At 33.2% G+C, this 26,974-nt stretch overlaps 1 protein-coding gene across 2 annotated transcripts; it reads right to left on the bottom strand.

Moving 5' to 3' along the window:
* Positions 1-8,406: 8,406 nt before the first annotated feature.
* On the bottom strand, positions 8,407-24,839 carry LOC145041839 (myosin-6-like). Of its 2 annotated transcripts, XM_078990049.1 has the most exons (13): positions 23,839-24,838; positions 23,378-23,557; positions 18,114-18,260; positions 17,846-17,995; positions 17,501-17,626; positions 17,268-17,338; positions 17,078-17,177; positions 12,885-12,941; positions 12,667-12,720; positions 11,076-11,147; positions 10,807-10,980; positions 10,643-10,713; positions 8,407-8,767 (listed from the first exon to the last, which is right to left on the bottom strand). In XM_078990049.1, exons 1-13 carry the CDS (start codon positions 24,766-24,768, stop codon positions 8,653-8,655), a joined length of 2,247 nt encoding a protein of 748 aa, XP_078846175.1. In that variant the 5' UTR covers positions 24,769-24,838; the 3' UTR covers positions 8,407-8,652. The 2 variants fall into 2 exon arrangements, with proteins under 2 accessions (XP_078846175.1, XP_078846181.1); XM_078990055.1 differs by lacking the exons at positions 12,667-12,720; positions 12,885-12,941 and having other exon boundaries at positions 23,839-24,839.
* Positions 24,840-26,974: the final 2,135 nt, after the last annotated feature.

The following is a 26,974-nucleotide window of genomic DNA, read 5'->3' on the forward strand; positions in this document are numbered from 1 at the left end:
AAATTAATAAATCGTTAATACATAATACTTCCATATAACCAAGATAATAAAGATTTATCAAAACATCAAAAAATCAGAGTAAATCACAGAATCCAGAAACATGTAGTGTATGCCCTGTAATCATCCCGAGCTCTTCTATTTGAAAATCGAAATACCTTAAACATAAACTAAAAGCACCAATCTTAGTAAGTTCCCCAAGATACCACATACCACACATATATAAATTAGATACTGGGCCTGTGGCTGACATCGAGCCTCGCCCCGTCTCGAGTCCCCCTCGGCCTTGGGCCCTGCCCAACATCTAGCCCCGCCCGCCAGTGAGGAGACTCACCTTGCACTGCCGAAACATACAAAAAATCTATAGATATTGGCTGACAAATCCCCGAACACCCGATCAACAATTAGGTCCCAATCCATACTCGGGGTAAAAAGACCATTTTACCCTAACCTAGCTTGGTCCAAGACTAAGGCCCAAACTCACAATCTGAAAGACCCAAAAGCCAAATAATCAAACAAGGACCAAACATGGCCCAAATTTCCAAATTGGGCCCAAACCCCTTACATGGGCCTTAGCCTAAACCCCAACCAATTTCCTAGTCCAAAACACTTGTACTCAGATGGCCCTTTAATAACTCAAACACCCAAGCCCAAACTTGAAGCCCAAAATGAAAAATCTCATTTGACTGAGTATGTAGGGCGTACTCAGATGTACACTAAGCATACACGCTATTTGGCTTGTACGCTGCGCGTACAGACTTGTATACCCAACATACTCATCTATTAAGCAAAAATGTTCATTGAGCTCTTAATGCATAAGTTCAAGAGCCTAAACCATAGATTTGAGTCCAACCAAGTGTCTAGAACCATAAAGTTACTGACTTGGTGACTTTGCATGCCCCAAAAGAACCCAACTTCAAGATATAACATTATACATTCACTAAACGGACACATTCTCATACATGGGGGATTCCAAACCCAAAAGGAGACAACTTTATGAATCTAGAACCTCAGAATCACCAAGAGTGGCAACTCATAGCTCTTGGAATGTTACCAAACCACTAGATCTCATTCTTGGGGCCAAAAAGGAACCAAAACTCATACAAGATAGGTCTAAGCCAACAATGAATAAGTTCATAACTTTTTACCATAAACAAGCTAGAAATAAAGTAGGGAACTGGGATCCATAAGCTCTTCATTGATCCAAAACCTTGCACAAAACTCCATCTTCTTGAAAATTACCCAAAAACACCAAGATGCACATAACGAGCTTACAAGCACCATTATGGAGGCTAAGGGATGATTTCTAGGGTTTTGGGGACTTAGAGGTTGGTAGAGAGGCCAACACTAAAGACATAATATGCTTATATAGGGTACAACATCAAAACTGAGGGTTTTCATTTACCCCTCGTACGCCCCGCGTACGAGATCTCGCACCCCTGATGTAACTTTCGCAGTACACTAGGTGTACATCACATTACACTTCGTGTACTGCCCTTCGCATCAGTACTTCCCGTGTACTTCCTAGGTACTACCCGCATAATAGGGTTTCCTCTTAAAACCTTAGGCACTCCGAAGGCCATAACTTCTTCGTTATAAATCTGATTCCGACGATCCATATATCCATGATAAGGTAACGAGAAGCTCTACAGTTTAATCAACTTATATCTGCCTTACCATTCCCTAAGAAACATCCAATTTCCATAAAATCCCGAGCTGACATTGTATAAAAATACCCTTTGGCTCCAAAACATAAACCAGACATCCAGATCATCCAAATTACATCATCCACATCCAAATGAGCCTAAAACTCAATTCTTTAAGAGTCCTAAGTTTTCTTATACTCAATCCCTGATCACCACCTCGAAATGGGAAACGATTCGAAACAGGGCGTTACAACTATCCCTTACTTAAATTAGAATCGTTTCTCGAAGTCATTCCTTATGATCCCCGGCACACCATACAACCTGAGCAACACACCACGACCCTCAGAATACCACAGCCTTCATAAGGCAACCAAAACAAACCCTACAACGGCTCTGCAACCCAATGATCAACAAATCCTTTCTCAACCTAAAATAATCCACTGCAAAACAACTACATCTACTCAATCTGAAATTTTATGTCACCAGATGGTTTGATTCCTCAATAGACTGCCCACACTAAAACATTGCTAAATCCATTCCACTTATCTCCTAACTGACTACTTAACTTCTAATAACTTGAGGTTCCTAATACAAAACAAAATCACAAACCAAATATTTCTACAAATAACTCATACTTGACAGAAGGCTCAGATAATCCTTCGAGTAGAAGACTCATCACTACAACAGTTAGACTCAGACGAGAGCTACGTAGCAGGATTAAATCATATACACTGAGATTATTTAACCCAAATTGCAAATAAACTAACACATTCTCCGAATAACAAGCGAGTTCACACACGAGTTCCAAACAAATAATACATTGATTCCCTTCACAAATAGAACCAATCCAACACATAATCACAATGGCTTGATCTATTATAAAAATTGAATCTATTCCTTATCCTTGAACCCTTCAATTGATGCCCTCAGCATATAGATACCCCAATTCTTATCCCACTGAAAAAAATCCTTCACATAAACACTTGCGATTCCTAACTCGAGATATCACCCAAAAACCAACCTAATACTTCACTCATAACCTGAGATAACTCATAACCCGATATGCACGGATATGCACTTGCATTTCACCCCAAGCCTTCTAACTCATGACAACCCCTAACTAGACAGAGATATACAGGTTCCCAAACCATCGTTGAGACTACCAGTCTCGCAACTGGTCCAACCACCAGGTTACCAAGAGTCCAAATAAAAAAGCTACCCAGGCTATAATCCCCTATGCGTCACACACGGGCCATCCAATCAATCCTCCCACTCAAGATCCAAAAAATTAACCCAACGATCTCTACTAGGTCTCACCTATATTTCCATAATCACACAGGCCTCCCCTACGGTTCCCACCCAAACTATACCACAGAGCGGCCTCACCTATAGGTCCCACCCATTTAGGGCTGTATAGGCCCTACTCCGCCCCGGACCCCAATGGTCCTCAACCTAAAATAGAGAAATACTCCTCGACCATCCTGACCGGCATGCCCAAGGCGCGAACTGATTCCCCCGTTAAGCTAATGACCACTTCCAACGATAGTCTACCTCGAACTATTGCATGCTACGATTCCATCGCGGTCTTACAACACTTCTAACCAACCATGGTTACCACCCATCACCTTACCACACCCTAACCATCCCAACCCCACACACCATGAGCCTAAACCTACATCCACTTAGGTGTTTAGGTCATACCTCGAATTCAAAAGACCTCAACTTGGACTCAAGCCCAAGCCTGCTATGCATAATAAAGATGATGTCGACCAGGGGTTGGAAGTTTCCCGAACTCCCACTAATAAAACCTCATTCTAAACGGACACTTGGGTCGTTTCTGCTCCTGGCTAGAATGTGAAACTTACCCTAGTTCCATACCCTTCCTAGTTATATTGTACCCTTTGAGTTATTGCTCGGGTGGGCAAGGTTACCTACACTTCCGATCTACCATAAGAACTTAGTTTGATCCACAACAGCTTCCATGTCTCGCAATTAAGGAAGTGCATTATGGATGAATCAATAATTATACCTATTGAGGATATTCACGTAGATGAACATCTAAAATACATGGAGAAACTAGTGACGATCCTAGATAAGAAGACAAAAACGTTACATAACAAGGTGACAGTCTAGATCAAGATGGACTTAGGAACCAAAAGAAGAGACGAGATCCAACTACCTATAATTATTTAGTTAGATTTCAGGGGAAAAAATCCTTACAGGCGGGGGAGAGTTGTAACAACGTATTTTAATAATTTTGTAGTTTGTAATATTAAGCAATTACTATAAAATACAGAGTGGAAATGTATTACTTTTAAGCTAAAATATTCATCATAAACATGTAGAAAACGTCAATACAATTTTCTTATATATATATATATATATATATATATATATATATATATATATATATATATATATATATATATATATATATATATATAACACTTAAATCCAACTTCGTATGAAGAAGTTATGCTTCTTCGAAGTTTTGCGATTAGACCGACATGGCTCTACGATCATAAAAAGTGAATTTTAGATATGTTGCTTATTAGCTAGGTAGTTATAGCGGTCCAAAATAAAATATCAGTCAAGGGCCAATATTTAGGATATAGGTTATCATGGTGGGATATCGGTGGGACATCGGTATTTTTATATCATGCATAATCAATATATATAAACATAAAACATATATAAAAGTAATATAAAAAGTTAAAATTCAAAACTATCAATGTTTGAAATATAATCTTACGTAAGCCATAGAATCTTCCTCCAAGTCCACATCAACCAAGGCATCAAATTATTTTATCCAGATCATCCACATCAACTTTAATATCATCATCATCATTTAAGAATTATGTACTTAACACATCAACATGATCAAACCTATAGAAACTAACAAGTTAACACTTAAGTATGTAACAATTAACATAACAATAAGATCGATTAATACTTAAAACATGAGTCTATGACCTAAAACTAACAATTAAGTACATAACATAATAGCATGTTCAGTTAAGTTAAGTCCATAAGACATAAGGCAATGACTTAACACTAAGAAAAGCAACTAAAATTAGTTAACTGATATCCCACATGAAAATCACCTGGAAATATCAATGGATATCTATTAAATATTGGTTAAATATAACCAATTTTTTGCGGTCCGATATTTTGGACCGATATTTGACACCACTATTTTGAAAAGTAACGATAACCGATATCCCACCTGGAAATCAACAGGAAATCGCCGATATTAACTGCTTAGCATATTAGCATAAGAAATATAAGTGAAAGTCTTAGATATCGTAAAACCAAGAGCGTGCCTAATATAGAACATCCAAATATGACTTCGTATGATAAAGTTTTGATTTATAGAAGTTTCAACGCAACGGTATGCGACACAGCAACTGAAATTTAAATAAGTCGATTGTTAGGAAAAACAATCTAAACAAGAGTTGAAGATCTCGACGATATGATTTTTTCGATATAAGGACTTTCGTGAGCAGAGTTTGTATGAAAGAGTTATGAATTTTAGACAGTCGTTGACAGTGTAATCTTCATAGACTATTAACTTAAAATTGAATGAGAATTAGCTGACAAAGTCTAACTGAAAGTCGTAGTACACATAGATAGTTACACGTGGGTATAAAGAACGTCAAAGACGGTGCTAGTATGAGAGAGATACAAATTTTCAAACATCTAAGATTCTACCGGACATCGGAGTCCCAAGAGCAAACATACGGCAACAGGCAACCCACCCAACCCACCTACCCATGGGTGCAACAGGCATGGTCGGTGTGCCTCCTCGGAATATTCACTTATCACACATTTTCCAATACCTCTCTTAAATTCTAGGGAATAGGACTAATTATGGTAATTAACTTTTCAATTTGTTTACATGTAGGTAACTATATTTTTTTTGTATACATCTAGGTAACAAACTTTTTTGAACTGTTCACATATAACCATTATGACCTGCTGTAGCAGGTTACATCCAGCTACAGTAGGTCATAATGGTTACATGTGAACACTTTTAACAAGTTCGTTACCTAGATGTGTACAAAAGAAAAATAGTTTCCCAAATATGAACAAAACCAAACGTAAGAGTAAATTACATGAATGATGTCGGAGGTTTGGGGGAATTTATGTGTTTGGTCCCTAACTTATTTTTTAAATTCGGATGGTCCCTACTGTTTATTTTTGTTGCACTTGGCTCGTGTCTTACCTAAAAAGACTATTGTACCCTTATTAATTTAACTTTTTTTTAATTAATTTTCTTATTTATGTATTTTTTTTATATGTTTAAAAAAACTAATAAACCCTACATATCTGTATCTCTTCAACAACCTATCTCTCATCATCATCAACTTCTATTTCTTTTTCATCTTTAATAACATCAAAGTCTTCACCATTCATTCTTTTTCGATCCTTCAACTCCAGCGAACCAACACCACAACCTACTAAAGTGAAGAGACATTGGGTTATGGTGTTTGTTTGCCAAAGTTGAAGGACAAAAAAAAGGATGGTGAAGACTTCCATTTCACTAAATATGGAAAGAAAATAGAGGTTGAAGAGGATGTGAGATGGGATGGTGACCGGTAGGACCCAGATTAAATTTCTCAAATGTGGTTTTAGGTTTACGGTGACGTGATACAGACATGTGAAGTCTATTAATTTTTTTAAACATATAAAAACAAAAACATAAATAATAAAATTAATTAAAAAAAATAAATTAATAAGGGCAAAATAGTCTTTTTAGGTAAGACAGGGACTAAACGCGCAACAAAAATAAACAGTAGGGACCATCCGAGTTAAAAAAATAAGTTAGGGACCAAATGCACAAATTCCCCCAAACCGTAGGGACCATTCGTGTAATTTACTCTTACTTTTGGTTTTGTTCATATTTAGGTAATTTTTTTTTTTTTGTACACATCTAGGTTATGAACTTGTTGAAAGTGCTAACATATAACCATTATGACCTGCTGTAGCTGGATGTAATTTGCTACAGCAGGTCTTAATAGTCATATGTGAACAGTTCCAAAAAGTTTGTTACATAGATGTGTACAAAAAATAGTTAATTATATGTAAACACCTCGAAAAATTAATTACCTTAAGAAGTCCTATTCTCTAAATTCTAAGATTGGTTTTTGACGCGCTGTAGGTATCTAGGCACGACTAGTAGAAGCCCTCAGGTCGGAATTTCGCCCGTGATATTTCTCTTTTTTCACTAAAATTTTTGTAAGTTAAGTTACACTTATCCTAATTCGAGTGTAACTTATATTTATAGTCATACTCGTTATTATTGACCTATAAATAAGATTTATTAGTAATTCCAATTATAATGCCGATTGATCTAGTTACGAGAGAGGTGTTTAGAATGGTTATGTTGGTTTGGTTGTTGGAATTCAGAAAAGCTATATGTCGAAAAGATCTTGCCTCTCAACTGTCATGCTTGATCCTTATTTGATAGAACTCTCAGTATTCATTGGTGATTAGTGCAAGATCTAGCATTCTTTACCATATCCGCATAGGAACTAATAATTATAGTATTATAGGTTAATCTTCGTTGGCGTGTTGCTCGTCAGCTGAGTTGTTCGATTAACTGTTAATCCTTTGATAAATTTTGTAGGTGAGTTCTTCTCACTATATTATATACTCTGATATGCATCCTTTGTATGTTGGGATATAATTACCATGTACTATACAATTAGGCCTAGACTAGCTTAGTTAGTTTCCTACCATCTGGAACAGTTTTTCTGCTATATAAGTGTTAATATATTTATATATTTGGGAGTTGAGGGTGAGTCAGCCTCATATTGAAGGCCAATATACTCGGACGGACCAACATTATGCTGAAGGCCAAGAGGCGGATCGACTTTAAGATGAAGACCAAAGGGGCGGTCCAGCTTTATGCTGAAGCTAATTATGTGTATGCATTCTTTATATACTGTGGTATATGATATCATGGAAGAATTTATTAAGCCTCAGATTACAGTTATTAAATAACTATTTTTTAGGATGTTCTTTGAATCATGGAAAGAATCACACATGACTGTACCTGCATCCAAGGCATTAATGATATATTTTAAGACTTCCGCTAAAACTCTCTTTTATAACTAAATATTTAATATAACGTGTGTAAGACTTACATTTTAAATAAATAAATATCAAAATTTTGACTTGAAAATCAAAACGTTTAATGTATCAGCTCCTTTTGTATGTTGAACGATGATGATCTGTATGCACTTTTGAGAGATAAAGAGTTTCATGTAGAATGTTTTTCTGACGGTTATTAGTGAGTTTTTAGAGAGGATTTAAAAAGTGTGTTCTTAACCAAAAATCCTATTTAAAATAAAACTAACAAATAAATAAGTTTTTATTTGTTGAATAATTTGTGTTATTTTATGCTTTTCTTATTGATTCATACCAAGTGTTCAGATTCCGGGATCATCCACTTTTTGTTATTGGTGTTCTTATTGCTTTTTAGCATTTGATTATTTTATAACACTAACCAACCCAATGAAAAAGGTAAATTTCTCATATATAACAATAATAAGCACATAGCACAACTAAAAATCATCGCTTGTAAATGGTAAGAACATGTTGACACACCATAGTCGAATTTAACACTTTCCAAAAAGGTGACATTATCACAACAACATATCAGCATGTAGGGATTAAGTTTCGGAAAATAATCAACAATACAAAATTAAAGAATCACGAAATTAGGAAAGCTACACACCAATGACACAACCAACTCAAAGAGACAACAACAACAATCTCTGACCATACCATGATAGGATTGTTCTAGTAGAATACATTGATAGCGATACCAATAAGTACCGCTTGTAGAATAATTATACCGTCATAACATTTGAGATTCCCTTCCATTCAATATGCTTTAATTACAAAACCAGGAAACTAAAATGGAGTTTTTAAAATCCTTACCTTACATAAAACATTATTGCTCCTCAACTTACATGAAACATAATTTGGTGAGGTATGGTCTTTAGTTGTTAAGAACTTTAAAGGCTCCACACTTTGAAAGTTCTATAGGAGGATTAATGTTTTGAAAATCTTTTACTTGCAAGGAGGTGTATAGGTCATCAACATTGAAAGTTTTTCTGCATTTAAGAATCTCAGTTCATTATTTATACTCAGATGCATTTGTGATGGATAATAATATCATAATGTTTATTAATATTTAGTTGCATTTGCAATATATAAGAGTATGATAACGTGCATTCATCATAATAAACTGAAATCAATTGCACTAAACTCATGATTTATTGATATCAGTTTTTGATGAAATTCTAATAGGTGAGCTACGGATTCAAGTTTCATAGAATAACTAACAATTCATGAAGACGCAAATACATCAAATTTAAATTTATTAGCATATCCTTGAGAGAAAGAAAAAACATATAGTATATTCTACATCTATCTAAAATTGCAACAATTTTGAACAATGTTATTCAACAAGTTTTTTGGGTGGCTAACATATTTATAAATTAAAATATAATTTTCAATTTATTGTTACTTTTAACTATTGTTATGGTTAATTATTTTAAAAGTTACTTATTTGACCATACATATTAATAAAATTAAATATAATTTTTATATTTAATGGTACTTTTAACTATTATAATGAATAATTTCAGAATTTTTTTTTAGAAACAACAATGATACTATAAAAAGAACACCTCAATAGCAAGTAGCTAATAGAGGCCCCAAACCAAGTACATTTCAATTCTGATCATATTTTTTTTTTCAATTATCAACCATTGTTTTTAATCTAATTGTTATGTGATTTATATTTTTATGTTACTATTATTTATTATTGTTGTCATTTAATTCAAAAACACTTATAAGTATTATAAAATATTTTTACAAATTACTTATTAGTGTTAAAAAATTATAGATACTAAAGAGTTAATATTGAAATTCGAAAAGAAAGTGATTTATTGTATTAATATACATGGCGAATATTGCAGGTTGCACAAAAAAAAAAGACTAGAGTTTATTATTTTGCAAATATATGCTGAAAATAAGAAGATATTAACTATAAAATAAGAAGATATTAACTATAAAATAATAACTCTTAAAGGAAGTCCATATAGAAATTTATATACTTATTATAAACCATATTATAAAATATATATCTATTAGAGTTATGTCATTCAATAATATCTTCCTACACAAAATTTAAATGATAATCAAAAAGAGTTTTTTTTTATATTTTATTATTTAATTTGACTTGTCGTTTTATATTTAGTATATATAAATTTTTTTAACATTTTTGAAAAATAACACTTGAATATATTTTTATGTTTATTTTGTATTTTGATTTATGTTTTGGATTTAACCTAATATTTAAATTAACATACGAGTATAGTATAATAGTTATTTTAAAAGTCTAATAATAACAAAATTAGATTTAACACTTAATAACATATTTTAAAATAATAATTAATTATACTAAGTTGAAATTGAAAAGATTATGAAAGTTTCAAGTGCATATGATGATAGAAAAAAAAACATCTTATTTATAATGTAATACGATATGATATAGATGATATTAGGTCATTGTCTTGCAGGCCATGGGTTAAGACAACTTTGCAATCGAGCCTACATGAAAGTGATAATATCACATTGGTGCGATATAATTCTATATGGCTCTATATATGTAAGAGTTCTTCGTTTTTCTGTAAGATTCTTTTGTTGATTGAGTCATCCAATTGAGTTTTTGATGAAGGAAAAAATATTACTAAAAGAATATTATCGAAATTGTATAATTGGCATGCGATGGAGGTTGGATAGTTATAATAATTTAAAAATAATGTGTAATAGCTAGTATATATTGTAATCGGGTTGCTGCAAAACTGGATACTTAGGGGCCTTTTTTCAAAGCTACGTAATGTGTGACATTTAATGTATGAACTATCTAATCATATCACGTCATCTTCCAACAAACATCAAAAAACGAAATTGCGTAATACCTGGAGCTATCAGTTAGTAGATAAGTGACACTAGAATGCACTTTCATCCATATCTTCATCATTATGATAACCTGGATAACACAATGACCAGTTAATTAATTAATATACCATATTATGATGACATATTTAACTTCTTAGAATATTATTTTAAATGTAGCACTTACATCGGAGGATACGTTGTGAGTGTCCTCCCAATACATAGTGCATATTGAATACAAAATTACGATGCATAGAATCTTCAGAAGATATTTTAATCCGTAGCTGGAACTGAGATTTCGTCGATGGCAATAACCAAAACAAGAATTTACTCTCATCAATATCTTCATTGTTAAAATAACCTGGTTAAAGATAACACGATGACAAGACAATTAGTATACGATATTATGGATACATATTTAATTGTTTAAAATGAAATTCCACATGTAGCACTTACATGGGAGAATACATCGTTAGGGTCGAGCCTATATATTGTGCATAGTCTATGCAATTGCGGGATGCTTAGAATCTTCAAAATTCAAAAGTAAATAAGTAAATAATCGAGTGTCAGCTTTATTCAAATTTTGAAAATTAAAAATTATATCATTATACTACTTTCCAAATATATGGTATCTATCTTTTAAAAATTCTATTATTTCAGAATTACTTACAATCGAAAATACCATGGTTATTAAAATCGTGATCCTCATCGTACGATCATACGATCCTAGGTATGAAAAACGATCCAGATCGTAAACGGATCATATTTAACTATGATCGCAGGTAAGATCGTAAGATCGAAAATAAGATCGAGATCCGATCCGATCCTACGTTCCCTTGATTTATTATTATTATTATTATTATTATTATTATTTTGTAATGAAAATTTTTACTATTTTATGTTTTTTATCCTTTACCAATTACCGTTTATCATTTTCTGTTGTGATTTATGACTAATATTTTGAAGTTTTTTATAACTTTTGAACAAAAAAAATTGAATGTTTGAAATACTTTTTCATGATTAAAAATTAAAAATTAAAAATTATATTTTTTGTTCGGATCTTAGGATCCCGATCTGATTTTATGATTTCGATCTTACAAACCAAAAAACGATCATACATAGGATCTTGATCTTAACTTTAGGGTGTATGGGTCCACTTGGATGTGGACCCACGCGTGCACACACACACACACACACACACACACACACACACACACACACACACATATATATATATATATATATATATATATATATATATATATATATATATATATACTATTAACATTTTGTTATTAAACAGTTAGCCTCCATTCAAAATTTCTCTTTCTCTCTCTCTCTCAAAAAAAATAAAAATAAAATAAAATAAAAAACCAAAAATGACTCTACACTCCTTAATAATTTGCGCTGTTTGCTGGAACTACTATAGAGCTATCTCGAATTTTTTTAAGAGGTTATAGTTTACTTTGTGTTATGTTTCGGATGAAGAGAGAGGTTATTTTTTCTAATTGTTTCTACGAATGATTATTTGTTGTTTTGTTGATTTTTTTCTTAATTTTATATTTATGTAAGTGAATCAGTGGATCGATCTATATACTTGTGTTCAGTTAACAGACTAACAGTTAACCAAGTTAAGAGGTTCAACTTTTTAGTGTTTAATTTTTTTTTATTAATTTACATGGTCAAAGGCTATGCACCCCACTTGACTTGCTGGCTGGATCCACCACTCTCTCCATAATTGACATATGCACAACGACGAAAAACACTATTTACTAAAAGTTAGTCTTTCATATATATAGTAATGCTTACTAGCATGACATTCTCTGATTGGATTGATTAGTGAGATATTAATTACAATGATCAACCTTGTTTTGCCAAGTTATAGGATTTCCATGAGTAGAATAGTTATTGAAAGTAGATTCTAATTCTGCGATAAGGTCTAGAACCGTGTTATAACAATAGGTAATTAAGTTGTAATGCTAATCTGCAATATTGAGATGGAAATTTTAGTAATAGGTCATCTGTTTATGAGGGAAAAGAGATTTACTTGGAATAGGTTGGTTATTTCATCGTACGATAACATGTGCTTTTCCTGTTTCACCTGAAGGTATTAAAATTACTGAATAAGTGTAACTAGTATAACAATGAACGATTTATATAAACAATTTATGTCGAAATTTAAAAAATTGTAAAAAGTTAAATATTGGGAGAGAAGAGAAACAGATTAGAACCTCCAGGGTACAACATAAATTGAAGGAAACATACCAGAAACTCAATAGCTTGTCGAATATGCTGAAGTTCATCCCAGGCTAAGACAGCATACTGTCGCATATAAAGTATTTTTCAGAACCTAAAGTGACCAATTAACGCTTAGCTAATTGCATTAACAAAGAGTTACTTGAACAATTAGAATTCGATCTGACCTTAGATGTTGTCCTTATTAGGATATAAATGAATTTTTACAAATAAATTAAAGAACTAGACATTAAACATGTATTCAACCCATAAGAACTTACTTGTTAATTGTGTGCTAAATTTCTACGGGGAAAATAGTTATTATTTAAAGAACATATAGAAGTACCAAAGATAAAATGATGTTCGCTTGTAAGAATTCAAGATCAAAGTACTGCCCAAGGAATTAATTCCATCGATGGCTAAACTATCATAATAGTTTTGTTTTGATCTAGACATATCTGTGAATACATGATGTCTGTATGTATGCTCGGGCATATGTATGTAACTATGTATATACACAATTTATCTATGTATGTATGCATGTTTGTGCAAATTGTGTTTTTAGCTGCAACTAAACAGAAATAAAAAACTAATGACTTGGGATCCTATGAAGTTTACAATCATCATTTTAGTATACTAAAAGTATTTTAGGCCTATTTTTGTATTGGACTTTTTTTAGCCTTTTAGTTAGGTTAATTTTAGATAATTTTTCTATTTATATGCTTATTTACATTTATTTATATTTCATAGTTTTCTTTCAACAATGAAATCTTAGCCATTTTCTATTGAGATTGCCATTAATTTATATAATATAAGAGCTCTATAAAATCTAAATTATTTTTGTAGATCGATTGTTATTTTTTATTGAAAGAAAATAATGTAAATGTTCATCAACTTGACATTGTACATCAACTGGACATTGTTCATCGTTTAGCACTGTACGACTCAATATTGTTCTTCGACTAGAGAGTTTTCATAGACTTAGTAATGTTCATCGGAAAAAAAAACAAATTTTGAGATTGTTGTTTGTTCATTTTGGTAATTGCTCGAAATTGTTCGTTGGTTATTTTCGGTATTTGTTTGCTTTGAATACCGTTAATAAGGCTCTCAAGGACGACTCTCTACAATTAACACCAAACTATATATAAAATATTATGTGTATTGGAGTTATGTGATGAAGAATTTTTTGTAGTATAGACATATATGAGGTATTGTTACTAGTATAAAAGGAAAACCAGTTGAAGAAAAAGCTTCTAATTATGCAACGCCACTCCAAGCTTTCGAGAATAGTTCTAATATTACCACTCGGATCGATCACCATGTTCTTCGGTCAGTTGGCATCCAATTGGAGATACATTAAAATAAATTTGGTATCACTTGGATAAACTATACACTTAAACAAATTTTGCTAAAGGCAATGAGAGACTGATATTTGAGCCCTCCAATAGAACACTATGAGTGTTCATGTTTTTTATTTTATTATGTCAAATTTAAAGGATTTGTTGCTCTCAAAGAGTCTTCTAAACTAAAGCCTTTAAACCATGCATTGCTAAAATGGAAGATCAATGCTTGGTGGAGTTTTTGATGGCACTACATTCTGATTTTGAAGGCATACATAGAACAATTCTCCATTGTACCCCTCTTCATGTACTTGAGTCCGTTGTTCATGATTTGAATGTAGATGAAACTCATATCAAATATCTAGTTGCCAAATGGTCTAAAGCTTCAATTATGCCTATTATTTTTAACATTCCATCTTAACCTAAGCCAATTTGTTCCGACTATCCCCTAAAGTTGCGATTGATGAATGTGTTTTTAGCAAACAGAGGAATCATTAGATATGTTAGGCCTACTAAAATTGAACAAAGCGAAACAAAAACAAATGGTTTCATAACAAAACATAACATCTAGACATTTTCACACATCTTTTGAACCGGACCGTCTACTCCCACACTGTAGGCACCACATCCACCATAGTTCACTGTTGTTGTACCTTCTATAGAGACCGATCATTAAGCAACCATAATACAACCATTTAATTTGGACCATATGATTTTAGGCCTTCATATAATACATTGCCTCTAATCCAAATGCAATGTCAGCATCCATATGCCATTCGTGTGTGTCTTCATCCAATACTTCAGGTATTCCTCGATTATTATGAATTCTAGATTCTGGTGTATATAACTGTATGTCATCATGTTTGTCATCCTATGTTTCTTTGTTTTGTAGTTCACCTATTTCTGTTATACCTACTAATGGTACATAATTGCCAATAGGTGTGGGTTATATTGATACCCTTCATATTTCTCTCACTGATGTCTATTATATTCCTAAACTTGTTTAAACCTTGGTTTGGTCGGTCATTTGTGTAAATGTGGATATTGGGTCTTCTATTTGGATTCTATTTGTTTTGTAAAGGATCTATAATCTTAGAGATTGATCAGGATCCACAGTAGGACAAGGAGAATTCTATGTTGTAGATTAGGTTAAAGTTTCAAATATTGCTGCATCTATTGTTGATTTGTCTTATTTTTGTTTGAATCGTTCTTATGCTGCTTTTTATCTTTGATATTCTCATTTGGGACATCTACCGTCTTCATGTTTATAGTTGTTAGACTCTTCCAGTATTTTGGGTCGTTTCATCATTTATGCTATTTCTAACTATAGTGGTTGTAAAATTGCAAAATTTTCTACTTTATCGTTCAATAAAAATGTCTCTTATTCATTTGATCCTTTTGATCTTGTTAATTGTGATGTGTGGGTCCATCCCTAACTTGTTTCAAGGGAGGCCCCTCCTACTGTTGTCGCATGTATGGGATTACACTCATTATACTTGGGTTTATCTCATGAAGCGAGTGCATGTCTGGTTAAATTTCAAAGCTCCTGTCTAGACACAACACACGTGTGGTATATGAAACCTTAGCCATTATCTTTTGAGATTACTATTAGTTTACATATCAATCGAATTATAATACCATCCTAACAAACCTAATTTGGAGCAGATGTTCATAGGACTATGAATCCAAAGGAAACTACGAGGTTGTATCACATCGACAAAATTTTCTCCAATTTTTATTAAAAATGCAATATTTGTTATATTTTAATCCTGATTATGTTGCAATATACTATTGAGCTATGGATTCTAATATACTTTTTGACCTCATTTATGCTACTTAAATTTAGTCATGGAATCCCCAACATATACGTGGTAGCCACGAGGGTAAATGTAGGGGTGTCTGTAGTATACCCTGATGAAAGGCCAGTGGGGTCTGGTGCGGGATAGGTTGTGGGGTCAATAGTTGGTTGGTCTTCATGCATGGTTTATAGAGTCTATCCATATGACGTGTAGGCAGTTGCGGTCGCCGAACGTTTTAATGGGAGTGACACTAAACAAAATTTCTGAATAAATCTAAATTAGTAGTGGAACTCGTATTTTAATCCGGTGCACCTAATAGAAAAAACAAAAAAAAACATTAAATTTTTTTTTACACAACGTGCCTGAATCGGAGCACCGGCCTGGGACCCCCCGGGCTCCACTAAGGTCCGCCACTGAGTGCAGGTACTTGTAGACTATAAAATTATATCACCTTGCTGTATATATTGATGCTCTTTCTTTGCTGAGTTGTGTATGTGTGTTAGAGAATTGTGCTTTTTCATGCAGAGCCGGTCAAGACAGTGGGCAACCCGGGCGACCGCCTAGGGCTGACGACTCCAGGGAGCCCAAAATTTATGGGCTATGTAGTTTATATATATAAAAAAATTATTACCTAAAGGATTTTTAGGGCCTAAAATTGAATGAAACTCAAATTAGTTCAAAAGCTAAATAACTTAGTTTGCTTGGTAGTGCTAATTGAACATGTCTATATTGAAGAGTGCGTGATATGTTTTTAAATCTTTATTATATTTGTCTTTAAAGGAACATTTTTTATTCTTTCTGCCGTGGGGCCCATATGGCCATATATGTTTGGACTGAGCCTCTTTTCATGATAATAAAGTTTTCTCTCTCTCTCATTCGCCCAAGGATCAGCCAAGCAATGTGATTGTGTGAACGTAAATCATTGTCTTTAATATTTTCAATTGTCTCATTATTTATGTGGAATTTTGTTTATCTTTTTTCTAGGTATTTTTTTCTTAATTTATATGTTATTTCCAACCACAACCAATCATATTTATTAAAGACAAACAAATGTGGCACGCAAATAGTCGGCATAAACAATTACCTTTTGTGGTGGCTGAGAACACCATAGCTCCAGCTCCGCTAAACCGGCTTTCACAAATTCACCATTTTTGAAGGTACAACGCTCGTGACGCGTAAGGAGACTACATAATGAAGATAACTTCAAATGAATATAAATGATGGAAACAGTGGAAATGAAAGGGAAAAAAATCTAAAGTTGCGTAATAAAACACCTATTAAAGAGCTGTGTATTAATATAGGAGAAAACTTGAGCTAATATCTTCTGAACAATTATTGGAGGCACCTGAAATGCAATTATTTGAGAAAATCTCGTAAACAAAACTTTTTGGACAATTTTAATTTGTAAATTTATTAATTAGTTTTTCTTATGGAAAAAATAATTGCAACAATGATAAGTATTATACAAATCAAAGGAAAAACATGAGGTTGCAGATAATACACTTACATAATTTTCTTTCATCGTTTTGAGTAGATTGTTAAGGTGATCAAGAATCCCTTGCCAATCACTGAATTGAGAATCTTCGCGAAAGGATTTTCTAGAACTTGTTAGTCCCTCGAATGTTTGTGGAGCCTGAATTTCAAAATTGTTATCCGGGTGTATTAATGCATCGATCACATGTAAATAATATGCAAATTAGTAATTAAGTAAGAAATAAGAATATATATATATATATATATATATATATATATATATATATATATATATATATATATATATATATATATATATATATTATGATCACACACATACAAAAAGACTATAGGTGTGAACGAATCCAAGTTGAACTACCTCAATGGACGAGGCAAGTAAGGGTTGCAACTCTTTAATCATGTCGTCACAGATAAAGTTGTATATATTCTCTACATATTCCGTTAGTTGATCCATGAAATGTAATGCTGGTTTTTTTACTTGAACTTGTCGTACAACCTCCTCCCCACCCTCATCAACGTAGACACAAGGATGAACCAAATCAGTAGATATATAAGTATAAAACCATATCATTGAACAAAACTATCTATATTGAATTGATGAAATTGATAATAATAAAAATCAATACCTTTATCATTTCTTCATGTGGCATAGTTGAAGGTGGTGGTTCCGGAACTGTACTTCCACCATCAAGTTTTTTACTTTTTTGGATTAAGAATAATAGATTAGATGCACATGATAACCAATATGCCATCTGCTCATTGGACTTTTGATACTGCAATAAGGTGAACGATTAACACAATTTATACAGTCTGGTCCTCGAGAAGTGTAGTGTTAACGATCTAACAAAAAAAGTCCCTAAATGGTTTCATAGGGTGCCACATTTGGATATTCTAGCAAACGCAAATTGAGAGAGCATAGATGTAAACCAAATTTGACCGAGTGGGTTAAGAAACCTCAAATTGCTATAAACGTTATACAATTCCCCTGTTTTTTCTGCTATAGCTTGTTCGTAGAGATGATTTTTAATGATTTGCGGTGGAAAAAAAGAAATATTGCAAATATTTTTATATTTAGCATTAACTTGAAAATGGATGTCATGCTTATTAATATCAGATAAAATAAGGACGTCGCACTTAATGAAATATATATCAATGTAGTTGTAATTATGCTATAAGTTTCCTAGATGAAAGGGCTAAAAATTATTTCATGTATTTTGTAAGAATTAACATGACTAGATTAATTCCTCTAAATCAATTAACGAATATATAGTTAATGCCCCTGATATAGCTTGATTTCTAAAAAGTGATTTGTTGACCAACGTATTAGACTTAGAATGATTTCCGGTAATTTATTTCATTCAATTAAAGAATATATAGTTAATGCCCTTTTTCACCTACCAAAACGGCTCTCTCACTGCCTTTGCCGTAAGGATGATATCGTCAGCATATAGAAGAAGAAAGGCAATGAGAGAGCCGTTCTGGTAGGTGAAAAAGGAGGATCCAGTTTTTTTGTGGATTAATCTGATCCGAGTGATGGTTGGTGAACCTATGAAACCAGTCTCGAGGGGCTTGCTTCAAGTCGTATAGGGATTTCTGTAAGAAGCGAACATAATCAGGAGGATTCGGATGATGGAATCCTGAGGGTTGACGCATGTAAACAGTCTCATGAAGTTGGCCATCTAAAAACCATCCTTAACATCCAGCAGATGGATGGGCCACGAGCAGGATGCGACAATGCTTAAGGTCGAGCATATAGTGGCCAGTTTAACAACCGGACTGAAAGTCTTATCAAGATCAACACCAGGTCTCTAACTTTTCCCATTTGCAACCAACAGTGCTTTATACTTGTCAAATGATCCACCTGCTCTGTATTTCTTTATAAATAACCACATATAACGTACAATATTGGCCCCTTGAGGCCCCGGGACAAGTTTTGAGATTTTCTTAGAAATAAGACCATCAAATTCATCTCGCAAGGAAATGACCCAATTAGGGTCACGAAGGGCATGTAGATGGGATTTAGGAATTAAAGACTCGGTAGTGGTATGGAGATTAAGATGAGAGATAGGTTTGGAGATACCATGTTTGACACTTGTTATCATGGGGTGAGTAAGAGGAGGTGCTCGAGTGGTATGAGTAGTGGAGGATGAAGTGGAAGGCATGGCACCCGAAGGGGATGGAGGACAGTCAGTAACCGGAGTTATGTTGGTTACTGGAGATGAGTCATCCAGGGAGTGATGATGGAATTTTAAAGGATGTGAGAAATGATGATGGAAGATCATTCTCCAAGGAAGGAATAAGAAGGACGAAGGTCAGGAGTAACATAGATAAAAGGGAAGGAGGATTCATAAAATGGGATATGGCATTTAGAATGATGATCTTGCAGGTAGGAAGATCAAGACATTGATATCACCGGTGACTAGTAGGATAACCGAGAAACACACATAGGGTGGAGCGAAGGGCAAGTTTAAGAGGAGGTGTGATGTATGGATAGAAAAGTTAACCAAACACTCGAAGGAGAAGATAAAAAGGAGTTTTATGAAAGAGTCTAGTGAACGGAGTTTCATTATGAATGGATGTGGAATGTGTAAGGTTGAGAATATGAGATGTCATATGGAGAGCTTCGAATATTCGGGCAACATGTGAGCTTGAAATAAAAGGGTACAAATCATATTATTTATGGTGCGTATCATATGTTCGGACATCCTATTTTGTTGGGATGTTTTGGGGCAAGATAAATGAAAGATGATGCCATTTGGTCAAATAAGCAGTGAAATTGCCAGTTATCAAATTCTCCCCTGTTATCAAATTGGAAAGATTTTATTTCAGTATTAAATTGGGTTTTGACATATACACGAAAGTGTAAAAATTTACAGACGACTTTCGATTTGTTACGTAATGGATAAACCTAAAGAAAATGCCAATAATGTTCTAAAAATAATACATAATAGTTTATTCCATAAATACTTGAAATATGGGATGTCTAAATATCTAAATGAACAATATCAAAAGAACTAGAAACAATTGAAATAGACCAAGTAAATGGCAATCTAAAATGCTTGCCAAGATGACAAGAATTACATGCAACCGAGTTAATGTTTTCACTACATGTAATACATTTATTTGAATTTAAACCGAAGGACACGATGAGCCAGGTGACTAAGGAGTTGGTACCATACGGTGGGACTACAAGAAAGGAGCATGTATTGAGTAGAGGGCACCGAGAAAGCTGGATAGAGATCATCCGAGCTATTACATCTAAGAAGAACTTGGTATGTTCGACAATTGTTCAAAGAAAAACCAAACTTGTTAAATTCAACGATATCATCATTATCAGTTGTGAATTTACGAACATAGATAAGTTTTTTGATTAGGTCAGGTGTGACACGAACATTATGATGGTGAAGGGGACAATGAGTTATAAGTAAATGGGCACAACCAGTATGGGTAACAAGGATATGAGAACCATTGCCAATAAGAAAAAAATTTACTTTGAAACTATTAATAAGAGAGTGAAGTATACTTGTGTCTTAGGCCAAGTGAGAAGTTGCACCGATGTCCACATACTAAGACGAGTCATGGACGTCATTCATTGTCATTGAGTTCATGGTTGTTGCAATGTTGGTAGGTTGATCGTAGATAGTCGGAGGGAACCATTACAATGGGGGAGTGAGTTGAATCATGACATGAAACAAGGGCTGTGGTGAGCAATCAACATAAGCAATAGGATTGCTGCCCAACAGTCCTTGTTGCGTAATGGTATTGGCTAGCAGTGGCGCTGTAGATGTTGTCCAACGGTGGTTCTAGTAGTGGACCAAGGTGCTGCAGGAAATCCATAGGGAATCCAAGGCGAAGGGTAAAAGGACCAAGGTCGCATGAACGGAGACTGTTGAGGAGGCTAGAAAGGGGAAGCAACCCGAGGTCGGTTGTTGTCGGTTTCTTGAGATCGATGAGAGGAGGTGCTGCCATGGTTGTTGTGGTGGCGACTATTGTTATTGTTCCTATTGTCGTTGTTGTGAGATTGGGAAGATGAGGGAGACCAGGTGTAGAGTACAGAAGTGGTGGAAGCATGATCGACATGATGAGCGAGTTGGGACAAGAGCGAGAGGCTTGACATTCTTCAAGAGAAAGGGTGGAACAGGCTTAAAGCAAAGTGGGAAGAGGTTATTTGTGGCAAATGATAGTACCAATATGGTTATATTTTGGGCTCAAACCATTGAGAAAATAAGTAACAAGAGTGTGTTTCGTGACAGGATTACCGATATTACCTAGTAAGTCGGCAGTGACCTTCATTCTTTCATAAAACTCATTGATCGATTTGTCTCCCATGGTCATTTGTCTGAGTTCATTTTCAAGCTCCATAATGCAAAGCTCCTTGTTCTTACAGAAAAAAGCTTCAATGTCGAGCCATAGGGTGTGAGCGGTGGAGTCGGGTTTAGTCACCATGTTGAGAAGGGATTGGGTTAGAATTCCATAGATCCAAATTTTGACAATGGAGTCAAGGGTGGGCCATTCTTCATCTTTATCTCCCTTCGTCTTTGATGTTCCATCGAGATGTCCATGCACACCAAAACCGGTACAGTACAAACTCCCTCCAAAAATCATAGTTAAGTTGATTCAAGTCAAGAATGGGTGGTATAAATTCTTTGATGTTGGTGATAGCGTATGCCTTCGTGTTGCCACCATTAGGGTTAGACGATTCGCCAATCATGTTGAAGAAGAAGAAGAGTGATTGGAAGCAGCAAAAGAATGAGATGATGGCAACGGCGGCAAAGCAAGATCGACACACTGGGTGTTGAGGTATTGGGAAGAAAATTCGGTAGGAGCCCTTTACATCTCCATATTAGACTTAGAATGATTTTCGTAATTGATATTTCATTGTGGTGGAATAGCTCGTGGTCGTCTCACCGATGAACGAAAAGCAATGCGGAAGAATCATCCTCATGGCTTTGTTGTGAAGCCAGAATCTCTTCCCGATGGTACAGTTAATTTGATAGTTTGGCAGTATACTATTCCTGGTAAGGTTGGGACGGACTGGGAGGGAGGCTATTACCTTCTTGGTCTTCATTTCACAGAAGATTATCCAAGCAAACCACCAATGTGTAAATTCCCTCAAGGATTCTTCCACCCAAATGTCTACCCTTCTGGCATTGTTTGTCTTTCAATTCTTAATGAAGACAAGACCATAAATCACAGTGTAACAAATCCTAGTGGGCATCCTGGATTTGTTGGATTCCCCCAACCTCTCTTATACCATATTAGACTTAGAATGATTTCCCGTAATTGATACTTCATTCCATAAACAAATATATACATGAATACAAGGAGTGTAACCTAATGGGCTTACAACAAATACAATATATATCGGCTATCTATACACTGGGCTAAATACATAAAACATAATATAATATATAATAGTAGTTTATAACCCATGAGAACCACGGATAAAACTACTTAAACTTTCATATTAAAAAATCAAAATTATTAATAATTATTTTAAATAAATTATTACTTAAGAGATATTTTTTTAGTTATATAAAATTATAATCGTTGATTTAAATAAATACGTGAAGTTGTATCACCTTATAATATATAGTAATTTTATTTTATTTTTTATTCAAATGTTATTAATTTAATATAATTAGAATGAAAAATTTTAAAATTTGAAATTTAAAATGGAAAATCATTTATTAATTTAATGTAATTAGAGAGACAAATTTAAAATTTAAAATTTAAAATTTATAATTAATAGGTTGACAAGTGATATGATATGTGATATATAATATTAATGAAGAATTCTAATAAAATAACACTTGTCAATAGGACAATAAACTATTCATTTATTAGAATTTATTAGAATAGAGATACACTAATAAAATGAAGGAAGTACCTCAATTGCTGAAGGAAATACTTGAGCAATAAGTGTCTTGAACACCATGGGGTTGTCTACTTCAAGAAAATTCCAATGGAGAAGGCACTTGTATATGGTAAATGCTGCAACAGGTTTTTCATGACTAAATCCTTGGTCTTTCTGAACACACTCAATAAGGGCAGAAACGTTCTCCTGCAACTATATTCGAATTCATATCAATAAATATTTTTGCATTTATACACTTCTTCAAACATACTACTTGAAAAGCGCACAACTTAAAGAAAAACATAATTTGAGAATAAGAGACAAATAAATGGAAATTGAGATTATCTATATTTAACCTTTCACAAAAAGTAAGTTCCATATGATAAACGGATAAAGTTAAATTAAACCAAAATTTTGTTGTATGTCTCATGATATTTTCCAATCTTGCTATAAATCAAGACTTCTTTTAAAATCATTAAATGAAAAACGCTTACTTGAGTATCCAATGCTTGCTCAATGCTCTTAATCACCATGTCAAATGTAGGACGTTTCTTGAAATCGTAACTAATGCACTTACATGCAACTTCGTTAAATGTATACAAGGAACGATTGCTAATTTGATCTTTTATATTGGGATCAATTAATTTGTGTAGTTCACTGTGATAGTATCTTCGAACGAACTTTATGAGAGAGTCAGACATATCCTCTCCGATTCTCCTTGTTTGATAAACCAACATCCCACTCAACATTTCAAACAGTACCACACCAAATGAGTATACGTCCGACTCTTGACGTAGGATGTTGCTTTCAATGTAAGTGGGATCTATGTAATACTGGGTACCCGCAACCTTTGTATATATATGGCTACTTGGATGACTTTTGGTTCCTGATCTTGACAACCCAAAATCACAAATTTTTGCGACCATATTGTCATCTAAAAGAATATTGGCACTCTTGATGTCTCGGTGTATTACACTGTTATGCTCCCCACGACCCACATGAAGGTAATTAAGACCTCTTGCTGCCTCTAGACAAATCTTCAGGCGCTGTATCCATGTTATGCAACACATCTTATTTTGATCTTTGAGATGATGATCAAGGCTTCCATTGATCGCATACTCATAAACGATAATCATCTCATTATCTTCATCACAATAACCAACGAAGGAGATGATATTTTCATGGTGGAATCCGGAAATCTTCTCGACCTCGTTGCGGAATTCGCGCTCCCCTTGGTAGCTATCCTTAGCTAGGCGTTTGATAGCAACTATGCGATCTTGCCAGTATTTTGAGAGTTGTCCTCTGTAGACGTAACCAAATCCACCACCTCCAATACATCTTTGTGGACTGAAGTTCTCGGTGGCAAGGTTGATCTCCTCCAGAGGAATTGAATAATTTTCAAGGTTTAGGCGTGAAGAAGACATTGTCTTATGATTTTGGTGATGAAGGCTGGTTATGGTAGAAGCACCCTTCTGGCTGTCAATAATATAGAATGGAGTGTGCTTACAGGCCCTACTTAATTGCCATGGCTTTAATCAAATTTCAACTCCTGCAAAATTAAATATTATAAGATATAGATAATATTTGGAAAAATTAACTGTCACTTATTATTATATTGCCCATGGTTTTATTTTAATTTTTGAAGTCCTTTAAAATTATAAACATTAATTTTAAGATGATATGGAGAATATTTGTTCACACCTCTTCGGTTTTCCGTTTCATTTGTAGTTTTTGTAAATATTTGTTCCAACATTTAAACCTTTTTAAAGATATGAACCTAACAAATAAAATAATATTCAAGAGTATAAAAGAAGGATAACTAAAATACAAGAAAATGTCAGTAAAGACCGTATTGGTAATCGGTGGAAGAAAATAATTGTCATATATAAATGTTAAATATGTTGATGTAATGAAAAATCTCAAAGTACGCAATAAAAAAAGAGTTAATGGGCTTTTCGGATCATATATTTTTTATTTTTTATTGAACCCAAGGCATTGACTTCTATCAGGTTCGCATAGACCACATGTTACCTTCTTTATTGTATGGTCTAGTAGACATTTTCTATATCTTTTGAAAAGCAAGTGTTTGGTGGACAGTCCATTCAAAAATATTTAGGAAATCTTCAGAAAAGTTCTAATATTTACAGAAAAGTTACAGAAAAATCCTAATATTTACAGAAAAGTTACACTTTAGTTTCAAGATTTTTTTTTTGAATGAAAAAGTCCCGAAAACCGGCAAAAATTTACAGTTTGACCCTTTTTGACCGGTTGAAACCGGTACCAAATTAATTTGGGACTATTTCTTAAACTAATCCAAAATATTGAGACTTTTTTGTAAACAAAAAATATTAGGACTTTTCTATAAACAAAAATATTATGAATTTTCTACAAACAGAACTCTTATTATTATTATTATTGTTATCATCATCATCATCATCATCATCATCATTATTATTATTATTATTATTATTATTATTATTATTATTATTATTATTATTATTATTATTATTATTAAAAATATAAATAAGAATACTATTTTTTGAACTTGTTATTATTAATATTGTTACTAATACATATAAATGCATTAAATGAAAAAATAATATTAATGACATTGTTTAAAGGTGGAGGTGGAGGAGATGTTGATCCTTTTAGCATTGAAATCATGAATGTTTGCTTATATATTTTTACTTTGTATATGGTCATTTGACATTTGTTGTTATTGTTTTCAATTCAGAATAATAATACTTAACAATTTAAAAGAAGTTGCATATTTGTAAAATTGTTTATAAATGGTTTAAGCTAGAATGATTTCTCACTTTGTATATAAAAATGTTTAAGCTGGAAGGATTATTTTCCAAATCCAACAGATCCACTACAAACATCTATATAGGTAGCCCATATTAAAATTCAACAATATTAATTATAATATCTTGTTTAATAAAAAGCAATATGACATGTTTTTTGGATTAATACTTTTGAATTTTGATTAATACTTTTGAATTATTCCTATTAAATTTTATTAAACAAAATATTGTAATTAATACTTTTGAATTTTGATATGAGTTACTTATGCAAATGTTTGTACTGAATTTGTTGAATTTGGAAAGTAACTCTTCTACATTAAACAATTTTATATACAAAGTGAGAAACTCTACTACCTTAAACTATTAATATGCAACTTCTTTCAAATTGTTAAGTATTAATATTTTGAATTGAAAACAATAATAACAAATATGAAATGACCATATACAAAGTAAAACTATTCAGGCAGACATTCACGATTTCAATGCTAAAAGCATCACCATCTCCTCCACCTCCACCCTTAAACAATGTTATTAATATTATTTTTTCATTTAATGCATTTATATGTATTAGTAACAATATTAACAATAACAAGTTGAAAAAATAGTAGTCTTATTTATATTTTTAATAATAATAATAACAATAATAATAATAATAATAATAATAATAATAATAATAATAAGGGTTCTGTTTGTAGAAAAAAGTCCTAATATTTTTGTTTACAGAAAAGTCCTAATATTTTTTGTTTACAGAAAAATCCCAATATTTTGGATTAGTTTACGAAATAGTCCCAAATTAATTTGGTACCGGTTTCAACCGGTCAAAAAG

This window comes from Lactuca saligna, chromosome 1 (genome assembly GCF_052625555.1).
Source record: "Lactuca saligna cultivar CGN05327 chromosome 1, ASM5262555v1, whole genome shotgun sequence".
In the NCBI taxonomy this organism is placed as follows: Eukaryota; Viridiplantae; Streptophyta; class Magnoliopsida; order Asterales; family Asteraceae; genus Lactuca; species Lactuca saligna.